This window comes from Nicotiana tabacum, chromosome 23, assembly GCF_000715075.1.
Source record: "Nicotiana tabacum cultivar K326 chromosome 23, ASM71507v2, whole genome shotgun sequence".
NCBI classification, from domain to species: domain Eukaryota; kingdom Viridiplantae; phylum Streptophyta; class Magnoliopsida; order Solanales; family Solanaceae; genus Nicotiana; species Nicotiana tabacum.
Genome location: NC_134102.1, coordinates 82,054,069 through 82,077,882, shown reverse-complemented (window position 1 = coordinate 82,077,882; position 23,814 = coordinate 82,054,069). Strand labels below are relative to the sequence as shown.

The 23,814-nt window shown below is 36.5% G+C and overlaps 2 protein-coding genes across 7 annotated transcripts; one reads left to right on the top strand and one right to left on the bottom strand.

Moving 5' to 3' along the window:
* Nucleotides 1-849: 849 nt before the first annotated feature.
* LOC107799187 (mitochondrial import inner membrane translocase subunit PAM16 like 2) lies at nucleotides 850-5,165 on the top strand. 6 transcript variants are annotated; one of them, XM_075246163.1, is made up of 6 exons: nucleotides 850-1,054; nucleotides 1,693-1,919; nucleotides 3,107-3,157; nucleotides 4,288-4,460; nucleotides 4,572-4,702; nucleotides 4,786-5,165. In XM_075246163.1, the coding sequence occupies exons 4-6, from the start codon at nucleotides 4,325-4,327 to the stop codon at nucleotides 4,906-4,908; spliced, it is 390 nt and encodes a 129-aa protein (XP_075102264.1). In that variant the 5' UTR covers nucleotides 850-1,054; nucleotides 1,693-1,919; nucleotides 3,107-3,157; nucleotides 4,288-4,324; the 3' UTR covers nucleotides 4,909-5,165. The 6 variants fall into 6 exon arrangements, with proteins under 6 accessions (XP_075102264.1, XP_075102265.1, XP_075102267.1 ...); XM_075246166.1 differs by lacking the exon at nucleotides 4,288-4,460 and adding an exon at nucleotides 3,660-3,747 and having other exon boundaries at nucleotides 851-1,054; XM_075246164.1 differs by lacking the exon at nucleotides 1,693-1,919.
* A 230-nt stretch (nucleotides 5,166-5,395) lies between these two features.
* Nucleotides 5,396-8,554, bottom strand: LOC107799188 (uncharacterized). Its single transcript, XM_016622274.2, has 3 exons — nucleotides 8,350-8,554; nucleotides 5,789-5,920; nucleotides 5,396-5,651 (listed from the first exon to the last, which is right to left on the bottom strand). Exons 1-3 carry the CDS (start codon nucleotides 8,488-8,490, stop codon nucleotides 5,565-5,567), a joined length of 360 nt encoding a protein of 119 aa, XP_016477760.1. The 5' UTR covers nucleotides 8,491-8,554; the 3' UTR covers nucleotides 5,396-5,564.
* Between the last annotated feature and the right edge of the window lie 15,260 nt (nucleotides 8,555-23,814).

Sequence of the window (23,814 nt, the reverse complement as noted above, 5' to 3'; positions counted from 1 at the left end):
TGCTTAGATAAGATAATTTTTATGATAAATATAATTTATTTTATGATGAGCATATAATTATAAGTTATAATAATTAATAAATTGACAAAAGTTTCTCAGTAAAAAATAAACCTAAATAGGACAAAATATTTGAAGAGAAACAAACACTGTCTTCATCATCACAACACTTAGAAAGCAATACATCAAAAATTTTGATGTGTCCTCATTTATTACATACAGTTCAAAGATTAATACACAATCACATAGATACGAATATGCAAAGGAATAGAGAATTTGCTTATCTTAAATAGTCAATGAGAATTCAAGACTTGAAGAAGCAGGGGTTTAGGTTGAAACAATACTTGAGGCAGTGGGTATTGATGTAAGAGTTTTTTTTTCTAAAAAAGAATATTTTAAGAATAAAATAGTAAAAATTTTGGTCAAACTTAAAGTGTTTATAAGCTAAAAATTCATAAGTTGGGGGTGACCAGCTTATGACTTTTGACTTATAAGCACGTGACTCATAAATACTTTTAACTTTACCAAACGCGTAGATAAACCGAAAAGTGCTTATAAGCTAGTTTGATAAGCTTATAAGCTTAGCCAAATACCCACTTGGTGATAAAGAAGCTAAAAAAGAATACAAAAAATCTGGTGGGTATTCTGTTCCTTTATTTCTCTTTGCTTTTATCATTTTTAATTTAAAAAATTGCATTTATCAATTTTTTTTAATTACATTAAAAAAACTTTTTAGGAGTATTTGTTATCATGATTTACAAGAAAAGTATATTCGCCTTATTTATTTTATTTGCTTTTATTATCGCCTCAAACCAAACAGCAAAAAGTATATATTTCTACCAACACAAATTGAAAAGAAAAAAAAACAAAACAAAACAACATAGCCTCGTCCTTTTGTGGCGTTGCCCCTTCTGCCTAATTTTTCTAGGCAAATCGAGAAACTCTCACCCCCAAAAATCCTACGTAAAATCATCCATATTTCTTCCAACCCCGAAAATTTTCTTTAATTTCGAGTGCCTTAGAATTCATCATTATCTGATTTATTTGCTGTCAAAAGGTACGATTTTTCTCAACTTTGCTGTAAGTGTCAGCTTTTTAAGAATTCTTAACTGATTATCCGAAAAGTTGACATTTTTTCTTATTTATCCAAATTGTTTAATCTTTACCTTATCGCTGTTGAAAAGTGTTTCCATTTTCTATTGTGTTTTCATTGATATGCTTTGAATTGTTTGAAAAGGACAAATGCGATTGCAAAGTTTTCAGCTTTTTGGATGTAACGGTAATCCTTAGTTAAGCTTACATTGGGCTTGAAACAATTTGATCATAGAATGTAGAGTTAGCCTTTTTTTTTTTTTTTTTTTGTATGTATGTATGTTTAACTTTCTTACAATTTCATTGTTAAGGGTCTTAAATGATTGGTTGACTACAACTAGAATAGATGGACTGATTCTAGTGGAGTGCTGAATGTCTACCATCAAAGGAAACCATTTCTTTATAACATATTCAAGTGATAAATGATAAATTTTTATTGTATTAAGAGGGCTACGAAGTTATTGAAATTAAATGCAAAGAGGCTGGGCAATAGGAAATTTCTGCAAAAATATTATTTTATACTTGCACAACTTCCTAGTCTTGTGCTTTCTCTTGAAGCACAATATCCAACTAAATTGAATATAATGAGTATGTTTTGAACAGTGGCCAGCAGCCAGCTAAATTGAACAAGGCTGGATTGTAATTGGTCAAGAGGCATATTCTCCCAGAAGCCACTTACATTTTTCTGACCAACATTATTTTGGACATACTGATACTGCCTGAAAGGTTGCAAAGCCAGAAAAAGAAGCTGGAATGACAAAGGAAATGGGTGTTACCTTGGCATGTTAGCCAAAGAAGCACATACAACTGTCATTCTCGCCCCTTATTAGGTGGAGTGACTGGATTTACTTTTGCATTTTTGTATCAAAGTTTATATCTGCTGCTTCTTTAGTGAAATAAAGGGTTTATACAGTTGATATCCATCATCACCTGTTGAAATTACTTAATGCCACTTTTTGCTGTGAGGAACTCTTATTTAAGACCGTATACCTTACAAGAGATAAGCTATTTTGCATCAGTAAATTGAGTGTAGAAAGTTTCTTTTTGGTACTAATATGTGTAGCATATGCTCTACTTTCCACATTTTGAGCTCTGCTTTGTCTTTTTTGTTTTTGAATGAAAATATAATTAATGTGGGATTTTTTCACCAAGGGAGTGATTCTGCTTAATGCATCGAAAGTCTAAACAAAATAACATTTTTGTTAAGGGGAAGTGAATTTGTCTTAGATATTATTTAAAGAAGAAGTCACTGATATTTGATAAGAATTTGGATGACAAGGGAGTGGAACAATGTTGTCAAAAGCGAAAAGTTCTAAAAAGCGCTCCAGGTCGATTGGGGCTTTAAGCACAAAGCGCAGCTAAAATGCGGGCTTTAGTGAGGAAAAAAAAGCGCAACTAAAGGAAAAAATGAAAATACATTATGTAATTCAACAAAAAAGAAACAAATTTACTCCTAATGTTTTCCTCAACAACTAATAAACTTATTTGCTGATAATATTTGCTGTTTAGTACCACTCAGTTCAAGATAGAACTCATGGGCATTGAGGCACACACTTTAGTGACTTGCCTACACGGAAGCGCAACTTAAGCGAGGTGAAGCGCCCTCCTTGAGCTTTTCTGAGCTTCAGGGCTTAAGTGCGCCTTAAATGAGCCTTTGACATCTGGTGGAAGAGAATGCAAAGCATGGAAGACTCGTGAAGGAATCATTTCGTTTGCTGTTTGATAGTTTTAGTCTGATGTGTTGAGAGTAAAGTATTTCATCTGGAGGATGGTTGGTATTGTTGTTTTCTTCAAACTCATAGATGCTTAAATAAGCACAACATGTTTAACCTTTGACTGGCTTTATAAAGAAACGAAAATGTTTAACCTTCAATGCTTGGATTCTAGCTTCTTTTTTATGTATTTTTATTTTTTACTATTTATGGTATTTGGTCTTATTGGGGACTACTAATATCATGTATACAAGTAGCTTTTTGATTTTTTAATCTAATTGATCCAATGTTTGGTCTTTTCTTAGGTTACTCATTTCCGCTTTCCTGGTTGGGGTCATCTCCTAATTTCATCAATGGTATGTTTGTACTTTTAACTTTTTTATTCTTGGTGCAATATTCATCCAGATGTGAATTCTGCCAATTCCTTTTTCCTTTGAATTTGAGTATTATCATTTTGCTTGTTTATAGAATTCTTCAAAAGTCTTTTTGGCAAGTTAAGGATTTCTTTAGTCTAACTCTTCCTTTTTTGTTCTTTTGCCATTTTAAGTTAGGCTCTCTCTTTACTTAGCTGGGTTGAAATGGTAACGCATTTGATGGATTAGTAAAAATGATTTAACGACTAACCATGTCCATGTGACCTCCCCTCTATCCCCCTACACAAAAGTAAAATCATAAATTTACTCTTTTTACCAACATGGTTCTTATCATAGAAAAAGTGGATGTTTAGGGCCATACCTCACATTACATCACTGTTCTTTGATGTTTTCCCTACCCTTTCAAGTGCATTCTCATGAGCCATCCGCTTACTTGAATTGATATCTTAATGCGGGAAACAAAATCATGTTGTTCTTGAGGCAGGCTGCAAAAATTCTTGCTAATTTAATTGTAATGGGCTCTTCTATATTGGCAAGGGCTTTTGTTCAAGCATATCGTCAGGCATTAGCCAGTAAGTATCTTCTGAATTCATGTCCCCACCCCCCACCCCCCACCCCCACCCCCAACCCCCAGCCCCCAGCCCCCAACCCTCCTCTTTTATAATTAATTTTATAGGCAATTAATCTGAGGCGTTCTGCATCATAAGCATTTCAGAACTGTTGCATTGTTTTTCATTAGATGTGAGGTTAATTTAATTCCCAAGGAATGCTCTTATTAAAAAAATCCCAAAAATGCCGTGCATGGTTACTTTAGAATATATTGATTCAGCAATAACGACAAGCTGCGTCTCTAAATTCTATCCAAAGTTTTTTTTCTTTTTGTGTGCGCGCGCGCTCGAGAGGTTTTTTCTTTTGATTTGAATGTGTGAGTTAGCTTGCACGCCCATTTGGTTTATCCATCAGGCAGCTTGCACAACCTACAAGCAGTGGGGCTAAGTTATCCTACTCACCGGGGTGGAGTTGATAGACTCATTCTGAGTGATTTTAGTTGGGATTTGAAACTGTGATTTCCAGAGTTTTTGTGTGTTAACTACCTGGTTAATCCCTTGCAGACAAGGAATGTACTGTATTAATACTAAGTAGAGATACATGGGTGATTTTCTTAGGGATTTTAATCCAAAGGAATCACTACCAAATTCTGCATTAGAAAGAATTGTTAATCATAAAAAGTATGTTTCGGCATGGTTGATTCATGTCCCGCTCCTACCTCAAGGAATGAAATGGGGTAAGATTCAATATTCTGAGTTAAGCTATTGGGTATGACTTGGTTTGTTGTTATATGTTTGCTTCCCTGCACATCTTGCCACATGATGTACTTACTGCATCTTGATGGCAGATGCCTCGAAAAATGGTGTTGCTCAAGAAGCAGTGCAGAATATTAAAAGAGCTAGTAAAACCATGACGGAGGGAGAGGCAAGGCAGATTCTTGGCGTCACTGAGAATTCATCATGGGAAGAAATTGTGCAGGTTCGTCTAAATGGCGTCATTACCTTGTAACACTTCCTTTGTCTTCAGTATGACAAATACTTTGCTTCTCATTCTTCTTGCAGAAGTATGACAACTTGTTTGAGCGAAATGCTAAAAATGGGAGTTTTTACCTTCAGTCAAAGATTCACAGAGCTAAAGAGTGTTTAGAAGCAGTTTACCAACCTAAAGAACCAGAAAAAAAATAAGTGAACCTCGAAGAAAAAATCAATCTCGCCATCAGCTCGACTAAGAGTTTCGAATCCAAAAAGGAAAACTCCTCCAGATGACTATTGTATATCTTTGGTGCTAGTGACTACCTAGTTAGTTCCTCGGATCTTTGTCAAAATTAATTTGGCTGACAGCAGCTTGAGGTTCTTGTAGACACGCTACAAAATCGTAGAATACGTTTGTATTAATAAAGATATCATGATTCCTTAGGTAGCTAACGAGGAGTATTCATTTATTCAGGCTTTTCATTACTAATTACTGTCTATACTAAAGATTCACAATGCTATCGTTGAGAACACAGACTAGTTGCTTCACAGAAATGTTGAGACTACATTTGAAATCCTTTTTCAGCTCAACTTATTTGATTCTCACAAGTTGAACCTCTGATATGTGCTTTGTTTAACTGGTTTATCAAAACAATTATGCAATGATCTGGAGGACTATAAAAGTCAGTGTACACATCTCTTTAACGCCTGAAATCTCACAGCTGTTTTCTTTTTCTTTATACTGATTATCGAAAGAGTAAACATATCAGGTAAACTTACATAGCAACTCCAGTCAGTAAAATTATATCTATGGTAATTGGTCAAAATGAATATTCGAGATATATAGCAACTGAGATGAACTTGCGAGTTCAAAAGCTGAGGACTTCACCATCTTCATAATTTGGGAAAGTAACGCATTTGAAAACTTTGCATTTTGAGCACAATATGTATCCCACCTGCAGTAACACAAAGAAAAAGTTCAGTGGAATTATTATTAAAACTTAACAACACATCTGAAACATCAATCGATGTAATTATTGTGTTCCACTGAAAAGTGAAAACTAAGGCAATGCAAGATTGTAGAGATACTTACAGCTCTACATGATGGACATCGACGGTAAATTTTGTTAGTCTCAGATTTCACATTGGTCTTTTGCCCTTTACAAAAATCACAAAGTAACCATCCAGTGCCACCACAAGGCTCGCACAAGATTCCAGACTCAGCCTTTCAAATGAGAACAAACAGAGAAAGAGTTAAAGCAAATACCACTTCCACAGCAATAAGAACTTCTAAAAAAATAAAGAAACTCGGATGTTGCAAGGCGCAAGATGTAAAGATTCAGTATCTCAAAACAAAGATACAGTCAGCTAGCGGAGCAGATAATATTAATAGAAAATGAGCATAAGATCATAGCGGACTTAAAAGGTATCTATCTCCACTTAGAAATGAGGTGGTTAAGCCGATGCACAAAGGCGGATCCAAGATTTAAATTTTATGGGTTCAACTTTTAAGGTTTTTAGCATTATATTTTTAAAGTTATGGGTTCATATCCACTATTTTTGCAATTTTAATGAATTTTTACATATAAATTTTATACTGCATCAAAAGTTATGGATTCAGTTGAACCCGTTAGTTGTTCACTACATCCGCCTCTGCTGATGCAGATCTAAATATAAACAAAGGTCATGGCGTAATGGAAAGGAAAAATGCTCAAGAAGACAAAATCAGGAATTTTAGACTATACTAAACCACTGAAAACTAAGACATGACAAGTTGATCTCACCATTATTAGTCGAAACACCAGCAACACTCATGATAATATGGTCCAAACAGAAAGGATAGTACTTTACCGGATCAAGATCAACATACTAGGAAAAAGAACTAAAGGGGAAGCATAGTATTTTTGTTGAAGTCTTATTGAGAAGTGAGAACACGGATTTTCTCATCTAAGTACAGATTCCCAAAGCTATGAGAAAATGAGGGTAAGATCATAGCGGACTTAAAAGTATCTCTACGTAGAAATGGTTAAGCTGTTGGAGATCTAAATATCTATAAGGACGGATCATCATTTAATGGAAAGAGAAATACTCAAGAAGACAAACTAAGGAGATTAATGACTTTCAGGAATTCTAGACTATAGTGAACCACTGAGAACTAAGACATGACAAGTTGATCTGACCATGTCAGCAACACTCATGTTAAGTGGTTCAAATATAACATATTAATTACATTATCTGATCAAGATATGGAAAAGGACAAAATGGGGAGTGGAGTATTTTCGGTAAAGTCCATCTACCACAGGTTATCAAGACTCATCTCATCTCAGCGCGGAATACTAGAGCTCCAAGAAATGCATGTTCTTTTCACCTATCTTAGCTGGTCTTACATTACAATTATTCGGGCGAAGATGTGGATGACTTATTAGTGCATTGCCAGGTTGCAATACAATTGTGGTGGATGCTGCAGAATCTGTTTGGGGTACAATGAACAATGCCAGCTACATTTAAAGAAGTGATGCTTAGTAGGACGTTCAAAAGAAGGAAAAGAAGATGGAAACCATAAAAATGCTGCCCCTTTGGCTCCTATGTGGATACTTTAGAAGGAAAAGAAGATGATAACTTTTGATGGAGCAGGAAATGATTTTGTAGGGACTAGGGATGGAGGTCCGTGTTTTGTTCTTAGCAACTTTTGAGCAACCATGAGCTTTCTGTCAACATAGCGGAATGGGTGTTATTTGTAGAGAATCGTAATTTTGTGTAGGTTCTCTATTTCTGCATAACCACTTGTATACCAAGATTTTTCCAAGGTCTCATTAAAGTTTTACTTTGTCAAAGATGACCCAACAGAAGCCTGCTTCCTGACTAGACCAAGCTGTGTTAATAAGCCACAGAATTTTTGAAGACCTTATTAGGTATCCATCCATTTTTATCCGCACCAACATTAGTAGTCCAGTACATGAGGGTAAAGTATTTATGCAGTAAAAGGATATATGAATCGAATATCCCATGTGGGAATGCAGAGATTTCCCTCATTTTCTTCTGTTTCTGTATCTCAACAGTACGACTTAGAATTTCTGTTTCTGTATACCAACTTCCCCATCATCTTAATTATCAATAAGAATTTCCACGCGGATTGATCCATTTCCATACTCAACCTACAGCTTAATCTTCAAATACTAACTTCAGACGCAGGGGGCAGAGCTAGGTAAGAGTAAGGGGGGTCAATTGAATCCACTTTTTCGAATAATTATACTGTGCAAACAGATAATTTTGAGTTACATACGAACTGTTGAATCCCCTTGACCTAAGGAAAACTTTTAGCATAGTGGTAAAGGGGTTCTATGTGTGAAAATATAGTATTGTTTTGAATCCCTTGCATAAATTCCAGGTTCAACCATTGCTCCAAGGTATTATCAGATCGGAATATCAACTATAGAATGTAACTTAGTGGAAAAGAAAAAGATTCAACTCAAATAGTAAGAAAACGACAATTTCTTTGCTCCACAGAACTTGAGAAAAGTTACACACATCACTTTCACCAAATATGAAAATCAATCACAAATCACAGAATAATGAACTACACTACACATAACACATAGGCTATAATTTAAGTCATTAGTAAAATGAATAAGGTTTATACAGAATGCTTAATACCTGTTGCTGTACAGGAAGACAACGCACAGGCTTCAAGAAAACACGAAAGGATTCAATAGGCACATTCTTTACAACAATTGGGAAGTTTAACTTCACAATGCTGTTAGCAGCCATGAACAAGGAAACAGCCATTGTAGCCATAAACTTCACTCCCGCGGCCCGCCTAATAACTAACCATAACCACACGAAACACTTTTGAAATGGGGAAAATAAAATAAAACCACATTTAACCCCCAATAATGAGAATATTACATGATTGTCACTTCTTAGAGGTTTTAACTCAAGTGGTCCTTAAGTTTCGGGCCAAGCCTATTCTTATCCCAATTATATTACTCTGAGCAGATTTGTTCTTTTAAGTTGCAAATATTGAACATTTTTTGTCCACCTGATGGAATTCCAAAATATATTACTACTATTTAAACTAACGGAAATGCCATATGCCTTTCATGTGACCAAGCTAAATAACAATCACGATAAACGTCTTTTTTCCCAACTTGATTAGATACATATTCCTTTATTGTGATAGATAACAAATTGACACGAGGAGATTGAGGTTGGCATAAGTAGGTGGAGTTCTTGCCTGGTGTTGCTTATGCATGGATGATCTCTGGCGATTACACCATTCAACGATTTAGTTCCTCGACCCAGGAAGTTATTGGAGATGTAGTTATAGAATCTTTCTCATGCTTATGTTTGAGCTTCTTCTACCCTAAAATTTCAACTTTCAACATATGATATTTTACTTGGATTCTCCGGTCACCTTTTAAATTAGTCATTCATTAATGCAGAAATACAAATTTGGACAAAAATATCACTACCTAAAACATGAAAGAATTCCGGGAACGATTACTAGAGTTTTAAAATGTATAGTTCAAAACTCCAGGAATTACTCCTAGAGTTCTAAAATACTCTACCGGTGAAACCACAACACCATGTGCTAGATTTTAAAACTTTAACAGGTAAAATTCCAGCACTTTAATACTGGAGTTCTGCCATTAAAAGATTAGGATAAAAGTTACCTAACATGTTTGGTGGTGTCTTGCCATTGTCGATGTAAAATACAGAGAAAATGGAGCAATCTCATTATGTATTATTGCAAGAAGTAACAAGTATATATACAAGTACATAGAGTCCTAACTATAGAAAGAATAAAAAAAGAGATCCTATCAATCTGTTGTTAATCCCTATAATTCTGCTAGCTACGTACATTACATAAAAATATGTCTACATTCATTATCTCTACATTCACGCTGTCTACATTCATTCTGTAACACTTCCCCTCAAGCTGGAGCATAGATATTGATCATGTCCAGCTTGTTACGAAGGTAATCAACTCGAATTCCATTCAACGCCTTTGTGAATAAATCAGTTGGTTGCTCGCATATCTTCATGTAGCTAGTGGATATCAAGTTCTAATGAATCTTCTCACGAATAAAATGGTAGTCAACCTCAATATGCTTAGTTCTTTCATGATACACTGGATTTGACGCAATATGGAGGCCAGTTTGATTGTCACACCAGAGTTTTGTTGGTATTGGATGCTCCAACCCAATTTAGTCAAAAGATGATATATCCTCATAATCTCACACGTAAACTGAGATATAGCTCTATATTCAGTTTATGCACTTGATCGAGATATAATACTTTGCTTCTTACTTCTTTACGATACCAAGTTCCCTCCAACAAAGACACAATAGCATGTACTAGATCTTTTATCAATTTTGGATCCAGTCCAATCATCATCTACAAAACACTCAATATGAGTATGACCGTGATTGCTATATAATATGCCAAGTCCAAGAGCTCCTTTCAAGTAACATAAAATCCGTTCCCAAGCTGATCAATGTTTGACCGTTGGTGCAGACACGAACTAGCTAACAACACTTACCGCAAAGGCTATATCTGGACGAGTCACAGTGAGGTAGTTTAATTTTCCAACTAACATCATGTATCTCTCTGGATCATCAAAATGATCTCCATCATCTTTCATCATATGCACATCAGTAACCATTGGAGTATTGCAGGGTTTAGCTATCAACTTTCCAGTTTCTGCAAGCAACTCAAGAATATACTTTTTATGAGATAAAATAATTCCCTTCTAGCTTCTATTTACTTCTACTCCCAAAAAGTATTTCAACATGACCGAGTCCTTTGTATGAAACCTAGTGTGCAAGAAAGACTTGAGGCAAGAAATCACCACATAGTCACTTCCTGTGACAACAATGTCATCAACATATACTACAAGAAGAATAGTTCCAGTTGTTGATTGCCGATAGAAGACTATATCATCACACTTGCTCATTTTCAGCCCAAACTCCTGAATTACCTCACTAAACATGTCAAACCAAGCTCAAGGACTTTGCTTCAAGCCGTACAAGGACTTCTTCAAATGACAGAATTTCTCATACTCCCCTTGAGAAATAAAACTGGGTGGTTGCTCTATATACATTTCCTTCTTAAGATCACCACCATGAAGGAACACATTATTAATATACAACTGGTGTAAAGGCCAATTCTCAGAAACATCTAGAGAAATAAATAAGCGGACAAAAGTGAGTTTGACAACCGGGGAGAAGGTGTCAGAATAATCCACTCCATAAGTTTGAGCATACCTTTTAGCCACAAGTCTGTCTTTAAGTCTTGCCACAGAAAACCATCTAGATTAACTTTAATTGTACTGACATCTCACTGGTTTCTTTCCCTTGGGTAAATCCACCAAATCCCATGCGTGGTTATTTTCTAAGGCATGTATTTTCTCAAGCATTGCATCAGTCCATCCTGGATGATTCAAAGCTTCCTTCATTATTTTAGGTACCAAGATGGAGTCTAAAGAAGCAATCATAGTTCTAACGTAGAGGATAAGCGGTCATAAGAAATAAAATTAGTAATGAAATATGTGGATTTGCAAGTGCGTGTACCTTTTTCAAGAGCAATAAGAAGGTCAAGGTTTTCTAGTGGATAGGGTGGAGGAGGATCTGATGACAAAGGAACAGTTGTAGGACATGTATTATTTGTCTCTCGCCTCTGCGAGTAAACTTGAACAATTGACGGTCTTGCTAACAAAGTTGGAGTATGTGTTGAAGGCATAATAGTCGATTGTTGCTCAATAGAAGAACTAGGAGATGGAGGAACATTTGGTTCTTTTGTCAAAGTACGGGTAGCCTGATATACTAGCCACTCATTCCTTCCCTTGGACTGTAGAAATGGGAGGTGCATAGAAGAATGGTGTAGTCTCTGAAAATACCACATCAGTTGACACTAGATATTTGCTAAGTTCAGTAGAATAACATTGAAACTCTTCTGAAGGCGAGAATAGCCTAGGAAAACATACTTCAATGCCTTGGGATCCAACTTGGTAACAAATAGTTGAACATCTCGAACATAACATGTACAACCAAACACCTTAGATTCCATCGGAAATAATGATTTTAAAAGAACATTGTAAGGTATGTTACCACCAAGTACATTAGATTGCATGCGATTAATCAAAAAATAAGTTGTAGAGCCTGTATAAGCCCAGAACTGTTTAGAGACCTTCATTTGGAACAAAAGTGCCTGAGCTGTCTCAAGTAGATGCCCATTTTTCCTCTCAGCAACTCTATTTTGAGAAGGTGTGTCAACACATGAAGACTGTAGTATACCATGTTATCTCATGTAGGACCAAAATAACTCTAACGTGTATTCTTTAGCATTATCGTTCCTTACAATACGCGTCAAAGCATTGAATTGAGTTTTGACTTCAGCACAGAAGGTAGAAAAGCGAGTAAACACTTCAAAGCGACTTTTCATAAAGTAAATCCAAGTCATTCGAGAAAAATCATCTACAAAAGTGACAAAATAACTATGCCCGATTTTGGAAAGAACAGGACATGGTCATACAAAGCAACCTCTCCAATTACTATAGCTGATGGATGAACTTGTAACAGTGTTGGATCTGGAACTGTTAAACCAACTTCCTCTATTACCTTTTCTTCTGTATTAAGTCTACCAAACTTGGCCTTTAATCTGATTTATGTTAGTAAAATCACCAACCTTCATTGTTGTGTCGCATTTTCCCCCGACCATTGTTTATTTTTAAATCTTACAACAAAGCAGGTTATTGGTGAAGGATATTTATCATGTGATCTCTACATCCTTGATGAATGGGAGCCACGGTGATGTGATTTGTGGCACCTGAATCAAGCACCCATTTATTTGAAGAGGTGATAAGATATGTTTTATCTGACCCATCAAAATCAGTAACCGAAGAAGGTTCCTTAATTGATTTTTGATATTGAAGGAATTTTAGAAACGCATCCAAAACTAAGATTGTTGGACTAGGATATATAGCCATAAGTTCACGATATAGTAAACAAAAAGGAACTTCAGCAAGCTGACCACAACCAGAACTTTACACAAATAAAGTTATCCCTCAGAATACAGAATCGGAAGTTTACCCAATGAATCAGAGAATAAGTGAGAATCAAACAAAATAGTGTTCCAAATGATATAATTGAAAAGTTTCACCAAAGGTTTGCTCAACTAGAACATTCAAAGTATCAAAATAATGGAAGAGGAACCAGTAAAAGTTTACTAAAAAGATACCCCAACAAATATCCAAAAGATCAAGTAATAGAATCTCTCGTCTAGCCCAATCACCAAAATGATCTTCACTTGAATAAAGCTCAACAAGCCAAAGATTCACAAACGAAAATTTTACCAAGAATATGGAGTCCTTAGATAGTAATCAGACACCGAATCAGTAAATGAAAAATAAAAAAAAAAGATAATTTTGACCAAAAAATACAAAATTGACAAAACCTGAAATCTTTGAAATCTACCCAACTAAAGTTTGATGAACAAGAAACCACAAAATTCTAACCGGAAATATCGAGCGAACATCATAAATGAAACCATGAACTGATTCCCTCATACCATACCTGGTCTATGACTTCCAGTAAACTTTCTAAAGTAACATCGGTAAAATCAAATGTCTCTACTTTGATACCATATAAAATACAGAGAAAATGGAGCAATCGCCTTGTGTATTATTGCAAGAAGTAACACGTATATATACAAGTACATAAAGCCCTAACTATAGAAAGAATAAAAAAGGAGATCCTATAAATGTGTTGTGAATCCCTATAATTCTGCTAGCTATATACATTACATAAAAGTATGTCTATATTCATTATATCTACATTCATTCTATCTACATTTATTCTATAGTATGTCTACATTCATTCTGTAACAGTCGAATCTCCTAGTTGATATTTGATCCATTCCCAATCCACACTCACAATGAGTGAAAGAGGTCGTTGGAAGAATATTACCCAACTATGAGTCGGGGTCGATTTTCTCGGGGAGCTAAGAATGGGTACTAGAGTGTACACTTAATGGGTGTAGAAGAAATAACTTAAATACACTTCCAAACAAGTTGGTTTTGCAAATTACTTCTATAAACTATGCTATCAATGGCTAACTAGAGAAGTGAATCTAGAAGTTGATTAATTATTTTTGATTATTTTCAAATAGGTAAAAGGCTTAGGGATGTAACTTTCGCCTAGGTGTTAGCCAAATGGGTTAATTACGTTAACACTTATTTTGGTGATTGGGGTGTATTATAGCTCTCAACTCTAAATTATCCATTCAATACCTCTCGGTCATAGAGTGATTTTGGCCAATTTGGCTTTCTCAAGCCCAAATGGATATGAAACCAAATAGTTGATATGAGCTCAAGTCGGATTTTCCCTATCTCTAGTTTAAACCCTTTAATTAGGTTAGTCAAAGCCTTAACTAGACCAATTTCTTGTTAGCCAAGTTTTTCTAGACTAAGTCTCTCTTTCTCAAGTAAAGACCAAGTCAAAAAGGCATGAATCAATATTTGCAATCATTAATTCTAAAATTATAGCATGAACAAGGCTAAATAACAAATACCGAATCATAAACAAGTATTAGATTAATTACCCATAAGGTTTACACACTAGGGTTGGGGCGCAACCCTAGTAAATATTTAGCTGCTTATAGTATAAATGGAAGAAAATAAAGAAACAATATTAATTAAAGTCATAACATGAAATTAAAATGATAAACTATTGTGTTTTTAACCCAAATTGGTCACAAATTACCCAAAGTGGTAAATTACAACGGCTACAGCTCAAAAAACTACAAAACGTGACCTAAAAAATGATCCCGTCTATTTATAGTGGCCCAAAATTCACTGACAAAAATTCCCTTCGGGAGGTTCTGCGGTCGCACAATTCCATGTGCGGTCCGCACTTTGCTTGAGTCTGCAGGTAGAGGGATTCTGTAGCCGCACAATTTGATCTGCGCCTGCACTTTAGCTTCTGCGGCCGAACAATTCTATGTACGGTCCACACTTCTGGCAAAGCTTCAGTCTTGGTCATTTTGCACACTCTCTGAACCTTTTGAATTCTTGTCAGTGCGACCATGTTCTGCGGCCGCACAAATTGTGTATGGTCCGCACTTCTCTTCAATCAACCTCTGAGCTTCAACACCAAATCTGCGGCCGCAGAGAGAATTCTATGGTCCTCGCTTTCTTTTGCGGCCGTAGAAATACTTCTGCGGATCACTCTTTTGGTCTGTTGCGCCCCTTCTTGCCTTATGAGCCGTAACACTCCTTTTTGAGTTAGATTTCTTTATTAGAGTCCAAATCTCCAATATTCCTGCAATTCTCATACTTTCATTAGTTTTAGGAATATAAATCAATACTTTCAGACTAAAATTAAAGTAAGAAGGTACTAATAAGTGGTCAAAATCCACATTTATCTCCCCCAAACTTAAGTCTTTGCTTGTCCTCGAGCAAATAGATTAGTTCCCATCTCCTCAGAGTGAAAGGTCATTTTAGAGAGTCAATGGTAAGTCATTCATACTCAGTTGGGACCAACAATTACCCATGCTACTCATGCATTATCAATAAGGTGACAAATTACATAGCATGCGTATATAGTTCTAATGTGACATTTGAGCTTCAAGAATTGACTTTACTCATCAAGGGCTCTTGTTCTATCATGTAGATCATGGTGGACTCCAAACTCTTCCTCCTCAACCTTCCATTTTCCAAGCTCACTTCAAAAGTTAGCACTCAATCTTAAGATCCATAAAATGTTCATTCTTCTCTCACAAAAGAAATGTCACAAGTACAACTTCAAGTACCATAGGCTTGCCCCTCATGTAGATCACCACTAATGTAAGCTCACTCGGTTCAAAATCAAGTAGGACTTCTTTCGGATTATAATGAAGCCTTTTGGATTGGGGTAGGATATCATATGGGTAAGTGGTTACACCTTTCCTTAAGCACTTCATATTTTCATTTCTTGACTCACATTTACCAATTCTTAGAGGCATTATCTTTCTTTCTTGGGGGTTAGAGAGACTTGACATCACTCTTTCTTGCTCATTTCATCCTTTTTCTCCCTTGATGCTCATGTTAGGGATGATTATCTCTTTTTGATTCCATCAACTTTATTCTCTTTCTTGTATCTTCTTTTTGTTTCTTTTCTTTTCTTGCCTTCTCTTTTCATAGAGATCATTTCTTTTCTCTTTTTGGTGCCTTGATACCTCTTCCAAATTCCTTAACTCTCCCCCCAAACTTATTCTTTAAGCTGTTTATTTTACAAGAGTGTTAAGGAAGGTTCGGGTGCCAAGAGAGGATCATAATAAAAAAGGGTAAAGGCTTATATCATGGTTATCAAATGAGAAAGGCTAGAGGCTCAAAGGGGGTTGACTAGGGATAACAACATTGGTTGGCATAAGAAAGCTCAAACGGATTAAGGAAAGCCTACAACCATTTCCCAAACCAAGCAAAACTTAGGATTTTGTTTTGAACCACATTCGGGGCAAGTTCTAGACCATTCACACTGGTACTTGGACTAGTAACAAATCACCTCACCCCTCAAGCAACTAGACCGTAAAAGAGGATAGAGTCGAGAACCAACAATAACCACAATCAAGTTAAAGAACACTATGATCCAATAAACCACTTGATGATTACCAAAGTCAACTCAACAGTCTCAAAAGTCACTAACTAGAGCTATTTTTCTTTTCAAAAACTCTGTTTCAAATCATAAGCACGTAGTTAAGTATGTTGGTACCAAATGAAGTATGAATAACTCTTTTTCAAGAATGACTTGATTATGCCTTTTATCCATTACTATTACTATTATTATTACCTAAACACAAAAAACTGACCCATTTCCTTAAGAAGATTGTCACGCCATCCATCGTTGGGACGAGTCATCCGGTTCACACAAAACTACCTTTGGAAAGAACCGCGACATTAAAAAAACCAAAGGCTTATTATCCATACTACTACGAAAAACATAAAAATAAGCTACTGACATAAAAAAGAAGCTACTAAGATAACAAAAACTAAAGTGGAAAGTTAAAGAAGCTAATGAACAGTAACTACTAAAGATAGGCAAACTAAAAAAACAAGAAAAAAATAGAATCATCCAATTATTACAGTCTGAATGTATCCAAATGTGTCAATCAAATAAACTCCCCCCCTCCCCCCGAATAAGAGTAAGCATTGTCCCCAATGATTAAAATAATAAGAGTGAAAAGATAGAGGGCGAGGAAAAACTCCCAAAGCATCCTTGGACATCTCAGTGTCCCCAGCATCATCATCTCCTGTTGGGCCATCCAACTGTATATCATCATCATCATATCTGGGAGTGGCAGGAGTGGAAAACATCACACGCACTACTTCAGTAGTGTCGGTAGCAAGGCATGGCTCATCAGACTGGCCAGCTGGTGCAAACGATGCAGATGGTGCAGATGGATCTATTGTGGACTGGTCTGGGTCAAGTAACATATCAAATGGCAAATCCCCAGCTGTCGCAAGTCGGGTCACCTCATTCCTAATCTTATAAACTGATCTCTTGCTTTCTTGGGACTTCCTCATCTTCTTCACTTCCTTGGTTAACTCCTCAATGACTGACCCGTGCTGTACTAGAGTGTCTATGATCATCTTTTGGTTGTCCAGAATATTTTGCAACTTCTCATCAAGATCATACCTGTGGTGCTTGTGTAGATAACTGCCCTACAACAGTACTAGATATCTCATACAACTTTGAAGTAGATGTCTGCATCAAGTTCTTGAGACTCACCAAAGTCTGGGAGCCTCGTAGAACAAATAATGAGCTGTAGGCATGGGCATTGGCCTCGGAGCTATAGCAGGGGCTGCCCTGGGGACTGTGGTAGGAGATAAAGATGGTGGCGGAGGCATAGCAGTAGCACTAGAAGAGGGCTAAGTCTGAGGTAGATGGAATGTCAGATGTCTCAGAAACTACCACTACTGGCTCATCAAACTGGCCTGTGGTGGTAGAAGGCTGGCTCTCTTCTTTGGGTTGGTCAAATCCATCAATAAGTACCAGCCAAACTGCTTCTTTGGCTTCACCTTTGTATCATATTATCTCGACTCTACCTTTGCATAAGTAAGGTACTCTGTAATAGTGTTGGGATAAGGGTAGGTTGTGTTGGTCTGCTGTGCTACCAATGAGATGTTGGCCGACATCACGACACCCACATTAATTGGGTACCCGACCATGATAGAAGCCACGAGAACAACCCCTGGAATAGGCATATGGGTTTCATTCTGGCATGGATCAAGTCTGATACACATAAAAGTCTGTCATCCTTTCGCTTCAAAACTCAATGTGCTTGGGTGAATAGGAACCCAAGCAGTGATCCATAGTGGTGGTGGCCCTGGTGGTGCTAAGATCTCAGCTAGCCATGGTCAGACTTCTTCTTTCATAGCACACTTCTCTAGGTACTCCATTGGCTCCAAGTCCTCAAACGCCAAGTATGCATTTAGCGTCTGCTAATCAAACCTCACCTTGAGGTTACGTACTTTGGTCACCTTCGTCCTCTTCTTGATTTGAGAAATGTTGGAGTAGAACTCTCAGACAAGGTACTCTTTGGCATCTACCACTCTCTCAGTGAACAACATCCAACCCTTCCTCTCTCTAAACTGTCTCATCACTACAAGGTTATACATCTCTAAATCTTTCAATAGAAATTGCCTCTCAAGGGTCAAAGATCTCGTGGGCCACCACATGCAGAAGTTAGTGAATGCAGCCAAACTAACAAATTTGCCCTCCCATATCTCCTTCTTCTTTGATATCTCCACACCAGTGGATGTACCCTCTCCCCCTCTGCCATCATTAGGGATATCCTGTACAGTCTGTGCATTCGCGTCTGGAGCAACTGCCGGCTTAGAAGTCTGGATAGTACTTTCTGAACCCTCAGAAGTGTTGTGAAATGAAGAGGCCTCATCCATCAGCTTAAATTGCCTCGGTGGCCTAGATTGTGTAACTGCATGTGAATCGAGGAAGTGTAAGTTTGGTGCCCAGGTGCCGGACAGCGAAGCGAGTCGCTAGATCGGGGCTGGAGCAGAAGAAACTAGAAAACTCCCAGATAGCGAATCGGGGTTAACTTCGCTAGATCAAGACCGAAGCAGAAAACATCAGCTTCTCCAATCCGAATTAGGAGAAGCAAAATTTGCTCCATACAAACCCTAGCCATTATAAATACATCCTAAAACGTATTTTTGAGGGGGAGACGCTATTTTGGAAGGATAGAAGACTTTGGGGACATTATTTGGAGGCAAGAACATCACGTGGAATAATTTTTGGCGAAGAAAATTATCGAGTTCTTCATTCCTTCATCTTTTCTTTGTAATTTTTTATGAAAAATACTTCGAAAATTGTTACTATGAACATGAATGGCTAAGCACTCTAGTTTCTAGGGTTCTGGTTGACATAATTATTTGGTGACACTATTAGGAATACCCAGTCTGCCATCGCGAACTCTAAATCTCGCCCCCGGTTATCTGAGTAAGATTTCTGCTTGTTCTGGGCGGTCAATAATCGATCTCGAATTGTCTTTACTTTTTCTACAACTTGCTACACCAACTCAGGGCCTAGTAACTTTGTTTCACCCACCTCGAACCAGCTGATAGGGGATCTGTGCTTTCGTCTCTATAGGGCCTCGTATGGTGCCATTTGAATACCAGCATGATAATTATTGTTGTAGGCAAATTCAATGAGTGATAGATGATCTTCTTAATTTTCCTTGAAGTCTAAAATACAGGCTCGTAACACGTCCACGAGTGTTTGAATGATGCGCTTGGACTGACCATCTGTTTGTGGATGGAATGTTGTGCTAAAGTTGATTCTTGTGCCCAACCCTTTTGGGTAAGATCTCCAGAAGTTAGTCGTAAACTAGGCACCTCAGTTTGATATGATGGAAACCAGAACCCCATGGAGTCAAACTATTTCCTTAATATACAACTTAGCGTAATCTTTAGCTGAGAAAGTAGTCTTCACGGGTAGGAAATGAGCTGACTTGGTGAGTCGATCCAAGTCATAAGTGTAATAGCATCATATAAACTCACTCGCTCGCTCATTCAAATTACCAAAATAACATCAAACATTAAGAATCGATCATCAAAACTCAAGGATTTCAACTTAAAACTCAACTTTGCCAACTTTCACATAATGCGTCGAAATGCGCTCGGGTCACCCGAGACCCCAACCAAACATGCGTACAAGTCCAAAAATATCATACGAACCTACCAGAATCGTCAAAATACCGATCCAAGGTCATTTACTAAAAATATTGATCGTGGTCAACGCTAGCCTTATTATAAGTCAAAAATTATATTTTCTTTCAAAATTTTACATAAAAACTTTTCAGAAAATGACACGGACCACGTACGCAAGCTATATAACATCAAATGAAACTATAAGAGGTCTCGAAACATAAAAATTAAGGCTAGTATTCAAAACGATCTATCGGGTCGTCACACACCAAAAACATTAGACTAGACTTGGGGAAAAAGGAGTATTGCCATTTGAGAATTGCGTATTTTCACATAACCTATGTGTTCAAGCAAGAAAGAAGCAGTATGTTGTTTCTTAAAAATCTTATCCTCTTTGCACCTGCTAAGGAGTTACATTTTTTGACTTATCACTAATGTTAAAGACCGTTTCAACGATCTGCTGCAATATGTATAAAGCAAATAAGACAAACATTAATGTTGGGCATACGCTCGAGCTATGCACAAGCACTCCCTATCTAGTCATTTTTAAAATACAAACTCAATAATAAAAGTTTCAATTACTCGTGGATGTAAGGAACTCAATTAGAAAATCTTCACTAATTTAGCACTTAAATTATTACGTATAAATCAAGTGGATAAAGTATACTACTAAACATCCGATAATACTCAAATGTAGATATATCCCCTACATTTTAAAATCAAATACTTACACCTCAATATTATGAAAATTCTATATATAATGTCTCTCTTCCATCAACTTTTTCAATTCTTTAAAGATCTGGATCGTTTCCTAATATCTCTTTCTTTATCCTCACCCTGGCCACAATTAACCATGTTTATCCATTTTGACGCCTTTGTGGCTATATTTTGGGCTTTTTAACTGGTCTTTCCTAGGAATTTACAGGTTAATCCATGAGAGTTATTAAGAAATTAAAAAGATAACTATATACTTAGAGTAATTTTTTAATTATTTACAAACTAGCAACTAAGAATTTAAACATATAATATAAAGCTTAAAGAGCTATAAATAGAGCGGGATAATAAACAGTAACATAATTTCTAGTAAAAACAGTAACTTACATGTTTACAGGAGAGAGGTTTCCCTTTCGGTTAACCCGAAAGAGTTTTACTGGACTTGAAATTAAACACTTGTACACTGAAACATAAGATTTATTTATCTTACACACTTGACATAGGAATTACTATAACATACATAAGGAAAATATTTTATAGAAAATGGGTTTTTGGATGGAGGATGGTTGATGGAAGAGAGAATTAGGAAAATATCCAGATCTTTAAAGAATTGGAAAGAAGAGATGAACATATATATATATATATATATATATATATATATATAACACAGTATTATCTCTATTTTTCAAAATCAAACACTTATAAAAGATTCATATCATGAAAATCCTACACAAAATAACGCTCTAAGTGAATTTAAACTTTTGAAGCAAAACAATAAAAAGTCAAACTAGAATATAAAATGGGAAGGTCCTTTAATTTATATTAATATTACAAATTGCTCGTATTTAAAAGAAAGTTATTATTAATGAGTAATAGTATATCTTATTAAGTGATTTGCGGTCATATTCTATTTAAGAGTTAAGAAAGATACATTAAAATTTTCAACAAACTGTTTATTCTCTTTCTTAAATTTAACAAAATTTACTACATAGAAACTTTACATTTGTAATTTCAATTTGTTTTTAGATATTTTATTTTAACATATATTGATAGATATACCTCTTGCTTCTCAAAATTAAACACTTAACACTCTTGTAAAATAAAAATATTATTCAAACTAATACCTGTGTAAATGATTGATTCTACAGTATAGAAAATATATAAATCTTATTGTTTATCCTTAAAACGGTACAATTGAATTTATAACGTGGTTTATAGACAAGCAGATCGATTTGATCTCAAAATGATAAATAATTTAAATAAAATACAAGACTTAGCGTTGAAATCGAGATAAGATAGCAAACAACTTGGTTCTGGGAGCAAGGCTTCCGAAGACAGCAATACGAATATTGATATACAGAAAATAAAGTATTATTGAGCTTAGAATAATGTGTAGCATAAGTTTGTCTGAATTTTCGTGTATTACAATGGTTGTTGAAGTCACTATTTATAGCTACACGTAAGGTCCTAGGATCAAGCCCCTCTTAAATGACAATTATGAGAGCTTTTGATGAATATATAACGGCAGGATATGAATGGCAAAATTCTCTGTAACGAATTTTGTATTTAATATTGAGGAATATTCGTCATTGAATACCATCGGGTGGTAGATATTTGTTTGTCCTCGTTAGCAATGCTCCCTTCAGGGTCAATCGAAGCTGCTGTTATCGGTCTTGGTTTTCACTTGCTTCATCTTCCATCTGTCTCCGATTCCATGTATCATTCTATTATTCGAGTATTTAATATAAACCGATTTTACCCTATACAAATAGTCCCCATGCTTTCCGGTGGCACATCTTTGTGTTATCGGAAAGTTGGTGAAGATTCCTTTCTTGGCAAAAAATTTTCTGATCCCTTTTGAAAAGTTTCTGACGCTTGATTAGTCGCACGTCTCTCCGCATTTAATACCCTAAATAGTGTCACTCCACGATTTTAGCCGCCTATTTCTTTACTTATACGCCTCATTCTTATTCTTTTACACTTCACAGTTCTACAAAGTCTCTCAACTTCTTTGCATTCAACTCTTTCGTGCTTTCACTCTTCTTCAATCTTCTTCTTCAAAGAACTCTTATTACCTTTTGATGATCATGGCTGCTTCTTCCAAGAACTCAGGTTCTCTAAAAAACAAAGAAAACATCGTCGATGCTGACCCCCCTACGGTGAGCACCATCATTCCTAGAAGACTCAACACAGCCAAGGACTTCAAAGAGAAGTTTCCTTCTACAAGTTCTCGTACATGGGCTGTTGGCATGTACCCTTCTTCCATCCGTCCTTCTAGCATTCCTACTGTAAAGGAGGATTGTGGTTGTCATGATCTGAACATCATCGCTTCTGATCTGGTGGAGCGAGTAACCATCCCTAAGAAGGGCTTCATGTATATTTACACGTACCCATTCACTTTGGGAGCGTTCTCTTTGAGCAGGGGAATTGACCCCGTGATTTAGGAGTTGTGCCACAAATACCATATTTGTTTGGCATAGGTGGTCCCTTCGGTATGGCGAACGGTAGCCTGTCTACGGGGATTGTGCCAGGAGACGAAGGAAGATCTCACCTTGCCTCGCATGATGAATCTCTACTCCCCAAGATTTTTCGTAGGAGAGTAATAAAATTTAGCAAATGTGGCCACCATGCTTTGTTCACCAGCATAGATGACGACAAAGATCGTGGATGAATAGAGCGGTTTGTTATTGTTGACACTAGGGATATCATTTCGGCCACAACCCCATCTTTTCTTGAGTCCTAGACTCATACGCGTAAGTTCAAAGTCTGTCTTTTCTCCGAAAAAAGGTTGTTTCATGTTGTTAATGATCCTTCTCTTTTCATTATTTTAGCAACTCGGTGGACCACCAAGGATTGAACGCTCGGACCAGTGGGTTTAGAAAATTCGGACATTACCACGCTTGAGACCCGTTGGTGGAAAGAACTGGCCCCAAAATACGGGTGGAAGGCCAAAAATCATAGTAAGTTGACTCTTGAAACTGATCTTCTCTTCATCTCATTTTTTTTGTATAAGAAAATTGGTTAACTTCTTTTTTGTTGAATTCAGGTCTTCCACAGGGCTCTGTTACCATCCCTGAGGATGATGTTTTGGTTGATCCTGCAGAGGCTGCAAGGTTGTTGAAGGAGGCTTTCACCCGAACAGGCACCATCAGATCAACTTCTAGTATAAGTGCTTCCTCTCGGAGTTCTCAGTCGGAGAGCAAGCA

Coding starts and splice junctions, on each gene's coding strand:
- LOC107799187 (XM_075246164.1), top strand. CDS start 4,325: ATGGGTGATTTTCTTAGGGATTTTAATCCAAAGGAATCACTACCAAAT. Junction 4,461..4,571: donor ACCTCAAGGAATGAAATGGG/GTAAGATTCAAT, acceptor TCTTGATGGCAG/ATGCCTCGAAAAATGGTGTT. Junction 4,703..4,785: donor CATGGGAAGAAATTGTGCAG/GTTCGTCTAAAT, acceptor TTCTTCTTGCAG/AAGTATGACAACTTGTTTGA.
- LOC107799188 (XM_016622274.2), bottom strand. CDS start 8,490: ATGGCTACAATGGCTGTTTCCTTGTTCATGGCTGCTAACAGCATTGTG. Junction 5,921..8,349: donor GTCTTCCTGTACAGCAACAG/GTATTAAGCATT, acceptor CTCATTTGAAAG/GCTGAGTCTGGAATCTTGTG. Junction 5,652..5,788: donor GATGTCCATCATGTAGAGCT/GTAAGTATCTCT, acceptor GTGTTACTGCAG/GTGGGATACATATTGTGCTC.